General features: G+C 43.0%; 1 protein-coding gene across 1 annotated transcript; it reads right to left on the reverse strand.

Annotated features, from left to right (window-relative positions):
• Nucleotides 1-1464: 1464 nt before the first annotated feature.
• On the reverse strand, nt 1465-11365 carry LOC130551239 (BTB/POZ domain-containing protein KCTD8-like). The gene is made up of 2 exons (XM_057328794.1): nt 11327-11365; nt 1465-4658 (listed from the first exon to the last, which is right to left on the reverse strand). Exon 2 carries the CDS (start codon nt 4642-4644, stop codon nt 4189-4191), a length of 456 nt encoding a protein of 151 aa, XP_057184777.1. The 5' UTR covers nt 4645-4658; nt 11327-11365; the 3' UTR covers nt 1465-4188.

Raw genomic sequence — 11365 nt, forward strand, 5'->3', positions numbered from 1 at the left:
TGTAAGTCAGTTTCCTGTGACAGGATCGTAGAGCCATGTTTGTGTCTGGATCCTGACTGTGTATTGTCTTTTGTATTTGGATCTGGACTCATGCTCTGGGTCTTGTCTTGTGTTGTGTTTAAAAAGGTGATATGACACGGCTAAAAGGAATATTATGGTTTGTTTTAGATGTAATGTAATGTGTATGCATGATTTAAGGTGGAAAAACGCTGCATTTTCCACACACCGTGCATGTTTGTATCTCCTCTTTGCCCCGCCTCTCTGAAACGCGTGCATTTTGTACAAAGCTCATGGCTCTGAAAAGCGAGGTGTGCTATGATTGGCCAGTTAACCAGTGCGTAGTGATTGGTGGAATACTGCAAGCGTGTGAGGGAAATGTAACGCCTCTGACCATATCTGGAACATCAGGTTCCTCTTCAGTTGTACTGACAGGTACGCCCACCTTACTTGCGTATACATTTGGGCGGTCTTAGTCCAATCAGACCACCAACTGATGTAGATTTGTGGGGGTGTGGCTACACGAGGTGTTTCAGGCAGGTCTGGGTGAGCATTCGCTTTTACATAGAATGACTCTTTTGTTCCCACACTTTCATTTTTGCAATTGTACGTGTCTAATACATGCATGAGCAACTTATAACACACCAAAGACACAGAAAAACACGTGTTCACGCCATATGACCCCTTTAATGTCATGAAGTCTGCATTCCACTTTTAGGCGTAGAATGGCATTGTTTGTCATGCGGCATGTATTTCAAGTAAAGATAAACAAATATAAAAATAAGGCCTGAATACATGATATTATTGCAATTTTACTTAAAACAATGTACATTGATGAAGTTAAAATAAAACCATGCTGGATTGTCAACCAGAAGTCGTCAATTGTTTAACTGTGCATATAGCATTATCACAATATGATTAATCATCCTTAATACCATGCTTACTTTCGCTGGGTTATTTACAATAGTACAACGTGTGTATTGTTTACATTATAATCCAGGTTAATATCTCAGTAATGGTGATTTAATCTGAGGTCGTGTAGAGATTCTTTACTGCACATTTGTTCTAAATGTAGTTTGTCATCCAGGTATCTTTACTGTATATGTACTCCAGAAATAATACTGTTAGTATGGTAGTATGCTTTTCTAAACATCATCTGTGGAGGGTGTGTCACGCTGATGTGTTTCGCTACTCATGATGAAAGGATGTGACAGTAGAGACTTTGTTTCGTTTGGCATTATTCAGACAGGACCTGAATATCTAATATAGTGCTGATTTATCTGTTTAGATGTTTGTAGTGTCTTTGTATCTGATTAAACTCATTCAGTTCAGTAGGGATGCTCGGCAGCTTCTCAACAGCTTTGGCTTGTGCTTTTGGGCTTTAAACTCATGTATTTCTGGAGCATGTGCACAGAACACTGAACTACAGCTCCGACAGAATCTCAACAACTACTGTGTGAACAAAACAAAGCTTTATTGGTTATAAACTGTCATGAGATATCTTGTTTGGATAACTCGTGATTAAATCAGATTTGGAGATACTCTGTGTTATTAAATGTCTTGCATTAAAAGAGCTTGTTGATTAAAAAGCACTGCTATTTCAGTATTATTTCAGCACAGAGAAAATGACCCTCGATTATCTGCCACTAAGTCAAGGTTTGTACACTTCATATTTGTGCCGAATTCATTTGTTCGCCACAATTTACCTATTTTGTGTGGGATGGATTTCCGGATTAAATTTAATCTTCATGAGTAATACCTCATCTCTAAAGACTTTCTAAGTGCACAGTTATTATTATTATTATGACATGGCACATTTGATTCTTTAAGAAGGGATGTCTGACTGTCTAGTATTTCATTGTACGTTTCCCAAATAAAGTTCTTCAAACTAAAGGAGATAATAACTCTGCTTTCTGAATGATGCTCCTTTGTGTTTTGTCCACACTCTGTGTTAACTGTGTCAGACTCATAGTTCTCTGTGTGCTTCTGTTTGTGAGTAAATGAGAATGAAAGGCTGTTGTTATCCGTCTGTGCAGCAGGCTTTTGACTGACAGCGGTTTCTTCACACAATTACACAGAAACGAGCCGATACGGCAATCATCTGTAATGAGCGACAACATCAAACCAGACAGATTTACATTTGTGAAGGGAAACGTTTGCCTGCAAACACACGGACAGGACTAAAACATATTGAGCTTCCTAAAATCAATGCACACTTACAAGAGCTATAGTCACCTTCTACATTGACAACTACCGAGATGAAAAACACAACAAAGACACTTTGAAATGTCCAAAAAAGATTCTACAATCTACAAAAGTCAGTCAGTTGGTTTTGTTTGTGCTTGAGGCTCAAAAGATTGATCAGCATGTGGTTATTTTATTATTAATAGACATGCCGCTTGACACAGTGACTGCAGGGCAACACAATATTGTAGGAAACCTTAAACGTACAGCCAAATAAACATCGATGATTTGAAAATCCAATAGTGTGTGCATTTATTCCTTTTGCGTAGAACAGAGATTTAATTCTTTAGCAAAGCTGAAGAAAATCTTTCGTGATTTACAAAACCTTATCTTTAGGGTACTAAACCGTGTAAAGTAGACTACCAGAAGTCCAGTCTCCATGAAACCAAAATGAGATGTTTTGTATGAATATGCCATAAAAATGTAAACATAAAAACATTTAGGAGATATGAGCCTCTAACTTTCATCAATATGGAACAACAGTTTTATATGGCACTCCTCATCATTCTATGCACTGAGATGAACTTAATGCTATTGGTTGTTTTCAAAGTGGGAGGAGCCATGTAATATGCTCAATATTTAAGACACCTTTTTCAAAAGGAATTTGATTCCATATCCAATAAAAGACCAATGATCCTTGACCTTCACGTCTTCAAATCATAGCAGTAAACTCATCTGTTGAGCCATGAGTGTTTCAGACAGACGGTTTTAACTTGTGCTTTTCAACACTGAATGCATTCCCTCTGGCTTTATCCACACCCAAAAACATTGGGATCCATCTAGACTCCTTGTTAAACTTTCTCTCATGGAACCCTTATCAGACTTGTAAAGAATAGTTGACTAAATCTGAAATACAACATATTTCACACATGTTTAAAGTCTAAATCTGCAGGAACTATTTGTTTTCATCTCTATTTGTGGCTCTTACAGACAAACAACTATAAGAAAAGATCAGAAATTGTCACTTATTAGAATATACCCATATTTACAACTTTTTACAGAAAACATTGACTCAGCAGATTAATGGTTTTAAAAACGCTAAAATGATCAGATTCTTTGAGGGCCAGGGCCGTCGCATATCCAGAATATCCTAATATTACATTTTTATAGCGTACAACTAACATTGTGTTGAACTTGCTTTTGTTATCCAAAACGCAAATCGTTCCAAAAAAACTTAACTAACAAATGTAAAATGTTACCTTTACATAAATAAAAACTAACAACAAGCAAAACAGCAGCATACAGTCATATCTAGGGCAGACTGGCATGAAAACTATGCTGTTTGTTATTCAAATGCATCGAAATGCTTTTTCGTTTGCGAGTCTTACTCATCTTGTTTTCTGAGCAGAATTGTAAAAGCTCACTTCATGCACTAACTGTTGTGTTGCGCACACCATGGTAAAACGTGAGAATGTCATCAGACGTGCGCGCGTCAAAACAATTGTATTGCAAAAATATCTTTTTGATTCTTATGTTATATTTAAAACAAGAAAAACGTAGAAGCTACATGCGGAGGTTCTAAAACAATGAATTGACAATGACTTTTGCAGTCTTGTATGGGAGCTGAGCGCGGACGAATGAAAGAATATTTAAGCAGAGCTCAAATTCACATTACAACTTATAATAGGTTACTTAGTATTTAAAACTATAAAAAACATCACATAGTAATCAATACACCAAAAAAGGGTTTCTACGCTTACTAAATCGTAGTTAATGTTTTAAGTGAAAACTGAATGAATACGTTTATAAAGAATCCGCAGTCTTGGATGTTCAGAGCATTATGGATTTGCAATGCATTATGGGATTGCATTTTCTGCAACCACTTTACTCTGAACAAGATTCTTTTGCTGTCTAAGTTTTGTAACAGAGCTCATTTGTCTTTTGTCTGAGAGCTATACAGCAGTGAATTGCTTTACACTTTGTCTCTGAAGCCTACAGTCAAAAACATTATGAATTGTATTTTTTGAGCAGATCACTCTGCCAGTGTCTTTTGCGGTCAGGGAAAAGTTCGGGAATGCGTATTTTCCTAAAATCCTCGATGCACTTCTTTAGCTCTTCCTCCATCAGCTTTCTCTCCTCCTCCTCAGGGTCTCTGCACGGCGGCCCACCGTTCTCTCTGGTAATGGAGGTGGGGGTGTTGGTGGCTCGGGGTAATGTTTTCATAGGCAGGGTGGTGGGCCGGACGGGACTGTTGATGGGTACTGGTGGGCTGCTCAGCTCTGAGGGCACAGGAGGTTCAGGACTGTCCAGGAGTTGGGGTACAGTTGGGTCTGGATGAGATTGAGTTTCCAGTTCCAGGGGACAGTTAGTGTCATCCTGGCTACCGATGGAGGCTGTACGTGGGTTACACACTGTCTCCTCCAGTGCGCTGTCAATACCGCCATCACTTATGTAGGGTGACATGGATGCTTTGCCACCTGTCAACAGAAAACAAGAACTACATGAATTACAAAATATTCCTGCTTAAATGTTTGTATTTGAGGATAAAAACGGGGCAAAAACATAAGGGACATCCACCGGGTGTTTTTCGGAAGCTAGTGTGTTGATGTCACAATCAGACTCTTGACGATGCTTGATCTCCTTTACATGACCTGATTCAGTTATTTTACCTTTTTTTAAATAGAAGAACATTTACATTGAACACCAATACAGACAAATAGTTACTGTATAGAAAGAAGCATGAAATCTTGGGGTTGATAACCTGTATTTTGTGTTCAGGATGCACATTGTAAGAGAGCTTTTAAAATAAATTCTCAAAATCTCAATTTCTTTGGAGTAATAAACCCAAACTGTTGCCAACTGCTCCTAAGCCCTTGAAAGGAACGAACGAAACATTCCTGCATCTCTGCTAATGTTGTTTTTCAGAAAGAACATACACCACCAGTGCACTAAAACAAGCACTGTCATAAACCATCCATGGTGTAGAGGTCATTCAGCCGGAGGTCTCTCTCCTGCAGTGGCCAAAGAGACTTCACACAGAATATCCAGTCACATTATCCCCTTTCTGTCTGCATTATCAAAGCCTTGCCTCAGCTTTGAAAGAATAAGTCGACCCTTAAGTCTCACTTAAAAAGCGTTATTGAAATGTATAGAGCACGTGAATGCTGGAGCAGAGTGACCACAGGTGAAGTTTGTCACATGGGTACCTATGGATATTCTTTATCAATACTTTAATCAATTAACCAGATAAATTAACATAAATGAATGAACCAAAAAGTGTTTTTCTCTTTTTACTGGTAATAAGCTTAAAATGTGCTTAAAAAATGCAATACAGGGAGCTATGGAAAGACGTTAGTTAAACAGCTTAAAAATATGATGTCATGTACCTCCATACCGCTAGAAAGAAAGAAAAACTCTAGCGAGAAGCATTTTCCCAAGTATATGCGCAGTATTACATATTCATCAGTTTTACTAAAACTGCTAATGATGTCCTCATTATTTAAAACATGTTTGAATCAATCTTGAAAATAAATTATTGCAGTCATCTATTATAAAAAAAAACATTATGAAAGTGATTAAAAATTCTTGGTGAAGTATTGAGCGTGTTAAATTTGCATTTGGCTATATCGCCCTGTTCACACCACCAGCAATTGGGAGCGTCATGATCTCATTCATTTCAATTGGCGACAATCGGCCATTGGCGACAAGAAGTGGGCGTTCTTGAAGAGGCTCAACATAAGCAAATTCTCTTCTGCACAGTGTTAACTTCCAACATAACCAAAACTCTTTAAAACACCTATAGAAAACAGAATATGAAAGATTACCAAGTCATCTTCTGTTCTCATTTGGATTAAAACACAATAACAGGTTTGCTCTCCGTATCCAGTCCCATGAAAAGCATGCTGGGAATGAGTTAGCCTCAACGCAGTTTCAGCAATGCTGCACTCTAAAAATGTTGGGTTATTTTCACGAACCCAACCGTTGCATTGTAAATTAACCTATGCTGGGTTGTTCTTTCCAAATGCTGCGTCAAATATATCCCTTTGCTGAGTTAATTTCAGCCAACGGTTGGATTTGTCCCTTTTTGACCCGACGCATGGGTTGAAAATAACCTGAGTGTGTTCTTAATACAACACGCATCATTCATGTAGTCCCAAATCTCACAGCTCACGTTCCACGATAAACAATTTTGTTTTCATCTTTTGAAACACCTAACACACAGATTGAACTTGTCGATGAAATGTTAAATGTTTGGCGAGGAGTCTTGAAATCCTCAACACAACTGGTGTGGACAAATTAATTGTTACTATGTTATTATGACTCAAATATTGGTGTAAACAAATTACCACAGATATTTAAGTTATATTGTTTGTGTATTTATCAACAATATTAAGTCAGCACAACTCTTCAAAGTAAAATTTGGCACTTAAAAGCATAGAATGATGAGAGTTGTATTGTTCACTTTCACGGTTTGGTGTTTATTTGTAAGTTAGGATAAGGAGAGGGCTGGAAAACGCTTGGAAGAGTTCTTGTCACGAAAGGTATATGGCAGGAAGAACCCAAGCGCAGGCAGGCAGTGAAGGGGTTAACAGATAATATTTATTAAATGAACAAAACAAAGGAAAAACCCACGAGGGGGTATCAAACAGGAACTAAACTAAGAAACAAACAGAAAACAAAAGACTTCCCACGAGGGGGCAAAATGAAAACAAGAACAGTAAAACTAAACTAAATGACACGACCAAACGTCTTAAATAATACAATGAACAAAACTCACAAAACACGAACAGGACAAGGAACAGGACCACGGGTAGCAACACCAGCAAGAACACGCGAGACCACAGTACACCGTACATACACAATGCAATACAAGAGCACAAGACAAAGAAACAAGAGGGTATATATAGGGAAGACAAACGAGGGATAACGACATGGGGCAGGTGTGGGACATTAAACACTCAGGGAAAGATAATGAGGAAACAAGAGGAATGGGGCCAATGACAAGACACTGGAGAGAACGTATATTATTGTCAAACGGACAATAATATGTTTCTCTCCACACATAACAAAGACTTTGTCATGGCTCTGCTACAGGACCAAGAAAAACATGACTAAGGAAGCAGAGCCATGACAGAAGCCCCCCCTTTAATGAGCACCTCCAGTGCTCACCAAGGGGTAGACGGACAAGACAAGGCAGACCGAGACAAAGACAAAAACCAGACAAACATGGTGAACATGACAAGGGGTAGACAGGACAACAAGACTACAGGACTGGGGTGGATAACAAGAAAAACAAACATGGGAGGGGGGGTGGGGCAAAACAAGAGTTCAGTGGGGACCAAAAGGGTTGGGGGGAACAGTCCCAGTCCCCGGCTGCGCTCGAGGGCGCTGAGTCCTGGGGGACTTAGGAGGAGTCCCGGGGGGAACAGTCTTTGGCCCTGGGAGTCTCCCAGGGACCGGCTGGACAGGGCTTGACGCCGGCTGGAAGGCCGGCGGACAGGGCTTGACGCCGGCTGGAAGGCCGGCTGGACAGGGCTTGACGCCGGCTGGAAGGCCGGCGGACAGGGCTTGACGCCGGCTGGAAGGCCGGCTGGACAGGCTTGACGCCGGCTGGAAGGCCGGCTGGACAGGGCTTGACGCCGGCTGGAAGGCCGGCTGGACAGGGCTGACGCCGGCTGGAGGCCGGCTGGAACGGGCTGGACGCGGCTGGACGCCGGCTGGACGGCCGCTGGAGGCCGGCTGGGACGCCGGCTGGATGGCCGGCTGGCACCGGACTGGAGCCGGCTGGATCACCGGACTGGAGCCGGCTGGAACCGGACTGGATGCCGGCTGGACCACCGGACTGGACGCCGGCTGGATCACCGGACTGGACGCCGGCTGGATCACCGGACTGGACGCCGGCTGGATCACCGGACTGGACGCGGCTGGATCACCGGACTGGACGCCGGCTGGACACCGGACTGGACGCCGGCTGGACACCGGACTGGATCCGGCTGCACGGACTGGACAGCACAAGGACTGGACACGGACGGACGTGGCGGACACTACCGGACTGGACGACCGGCTGCACCGACTGGACGCGGCTGCACGGACTGCAACGGCTGCACGGACTGGACGCCGGCCGCACCGGACTGGACGCCGGCCGCACCGGACTGGACGCCGGCCGCACCAGACTGGACCCGGCCGCACCGGACTGGACCCGGCCGCACCGGACTGGACCCGGCCGCACCGGACTGGATGCCGGCCGCACCGGACTGGATGCCGGCCGCACCGGACTGGATGCCGGCTGCACCGGCGTGGACACTCCTCCGCTGCGCCTCTCCCTCCTTCTCCGCACCATCGGATCCATAGCCGACCTTGGCAAATCCGTGGGGACCGGAGGGAGTTCCGCAGCGGAGGAATCAGCTGACATCATCCCCGGATCCCCTCCCTCCCTCTCGCTACCGGCGCCACCAGAGTGAACGGGGACCGTGGAGCTCAAGCCGGAGGGTACCGAGTCCCCCCGGGCAGCGGCAGTCAGGTCGAGGCCCTCCGGCGTGATCGACCGCGAGGTGGAAGTCCCACGTGGAACCCCACCCCCGGGATCGTCCCGGTTGGCCACGAACCTGACCATTGCCGCGAACCCTAGGGGACCCAGCAGCCTCTTCTCAGATGGGGTGAGGCGCTGAGTGAGGCAGCAGTTGAAGATCGTCTTCAACTCTGCCTCGTTGAACTCAGTCCTCTCAGCCACCGCCGAGAATGCCCCGGCGAACTCCCGATTCCCGTAGTTCCCCTGGCGGAAACCTAGCAGCAAGCGGGCTTGAGCGGACCGTGAGGACGACGCCGTGCCGTCCATCTTGCTGCCCGCTGGGTTCTGAACTGGCTGGTGTATTCTGTCACGAAGTGGTGCGGGAAGAACCCAAAGCAGGCAGGCAATGATGGGGTTAACAGATAAAACTTTAAAATGAACAAACACAAAAAACCCACGAGGGGTATGAATCAAGAACTAAACTAAGAACAAACAGAAAACAAAAGACTTCCCACGAGGGGGCAAAATGAAAACAAGAACAGTAAAACTAAACTAAATGACACGACCAAACGTCTTAAATAATACATTGAACAAAACTCACAAAACACGAACAGGACAAGGAACAGGACCACGGGTAGCAACACCAACAGGACCACGGGTAGCAACACCAACAGGACCACGGGTAGCAACACCAGCAAGACCACGCGAGACCACAGTACACCGTACGCACACAGTACACAACGCAATACAAGAGCACAAGACAAAGAAACAAGAGGGTATATATAGGGAAGACAAACGAGGGATAACGACATGGGGCAGGTGTGGGACATTAAACACTCAGGGAAAGATAACAAGGAAACGAGAGGAATGGGGCCAATGACAAGACACTGGAGAGAACGTATATTATTGTCAAACGGACAATAATATGTTTCTCTCCACACATAACCAAAGACTTTGCCATGGCTCTGCTACAGGACCAAGAAAAACATGACTAAGGAAGCAGAGCCATGACAGTTCTTGCCTCATGATGTGTCTTTGCAGCATGAGGTGTGAGGAACCCTGGATGTTTGTACCGATACAAAGATGTCTATGGCTTTCATTTGTGTTGAAGCTCTGGCACGATTTCATCTGTTTTCAATCACACACATAAACACCCGCATTCCTCCACGCTTATTGAATCTGCGAGAGTTTGTTGTGTTGAAGAATTTGTCTGAGCTGTAAAGGAGATTAAATGTGTAACCAGCTCTCACATGCACCTCTTTATGGATCATAAATATAGAGGCACTGCCTTCCTTCAAATGTGGACATGTTCTTGAGTACAAGAGTCAACAGTGCACATGTGTACTTCAGCTGTCTCACTGGAAACTATAAGTCTCCACACATCAAAAAATATTTCATGTTTTAAAAAATGGGTTTTGGACTGTAACATGAATCGTTCTCATGACCAAATTCTTCTCATGACGACTATAATACAAAAACAAACAAGCAAAACAAAAAAATGTCATATTACTAAACTGTTATATATCTCTGCACTAGGATGGGATTTGTTGTACGTTCATTTAGGTTGATTTAAAAATCATATCACATATGAACATATAAATATCATATCATTTCACATCAAACTAAAAAAAGAACGCAAATAACAGGTTTTCATTAAAGGTGCTGTGTGTAATAATCTAGCAGTGAGGTTGCGAATTGCAACCAACCGTTCACTCCACTCCTCCCTTTTAAAGCACCACGGAGGCCGAGAGAGGATTAAGATGTCGTCACGTTTTTGCTTCTTTCTCGAATGAGATAACGTAGTTACGAAACGCGCTCTGTAGCACAGTTTGTCCGTTTAGGGCTACTGTAGAAACAACACTATGAATTCCATGTCAGAGGACCCACGGAGTATGTAGACAGAAATAGCCCATTCTAAGATAATAAAAACATAACGCTTCAGGTCTTTATACCTCTGAGCACATAGTTATGTGTATTATATTGCATTTCTGTCAATAGATCCTCCAAAAAACGACACACTGGTCCTTTAAGATTCACCCAGAGAGGAAATCTCAGATTCATTGTTGCTCTGATCAAATCTAAAAGTAGTTTAAAATATCTTGTCCTCCAGGCAGTCCATCTGTTGTCATGGCACATTTTTACAGCAACTCTATGAGAAACATGAATGTGTAATAAGAACAACGCTCTCACTAACAAGTGTGTGTGCGTGCGTGCATGTGTGTGTGTGGCTTTGAATGTGAGAAACAATCATCAGAATCATGTTCACAAAGCAGATTTAACAAGCTATTCCACACCATTCCACACACAAGTTCAACTCTGTCCATAGCATCTGCGGCATTCTGTAATGAGTGAAGGCAAATAAACCTGAGCCAATGGCAATGTGTGAAGTTTAATATAATCCAAAAGAGCAATAAGCAGGTACAGTGCAAGAAAACAAACAATGAACAACAACCATCAAACAGTATACAAAGACAAACTGGAGACAAAGCAAACACTAGTGCTATATACACACAAAATGATCTAGGACGGGACCCAACTACAACTAGACTAAAACAGACACACGGTATAACAGAAAAAAGGATGTAAACACTGATAAACAGTGTTTTAAAACGAGACAGCAATGCTTTACTAACTTACCGACATTCACTAATCTCTAGCAGTATAGTTCGACTCATG

Source organism: Triplophysa rosa, unplaced genomic scaffold, assembly GCF_024868665.1.
Source record: "Triplophysa rosa unplaced genomic scaffold, Trosa_1v2 scaffold7_ERROPOS2016172, whole genome shotgun sequence".
Taxonomy (NCBI): Eukaryota; Metazoa; Chordata; class Actinopteri; order Cypriniformes; family Nemacheilidae; genus Triplophysa; species Triplophysa rosa.

What these genes read in the sequence shown, in the direction of transcription:
- LOC130551239 (XM_057328794.1), bottom strand. Translation starts at nt 4,644, where the DNA reads ATGTCACCCTACATAAGTGATGGCGGTATTGACAGCGCACTGGAGGAG.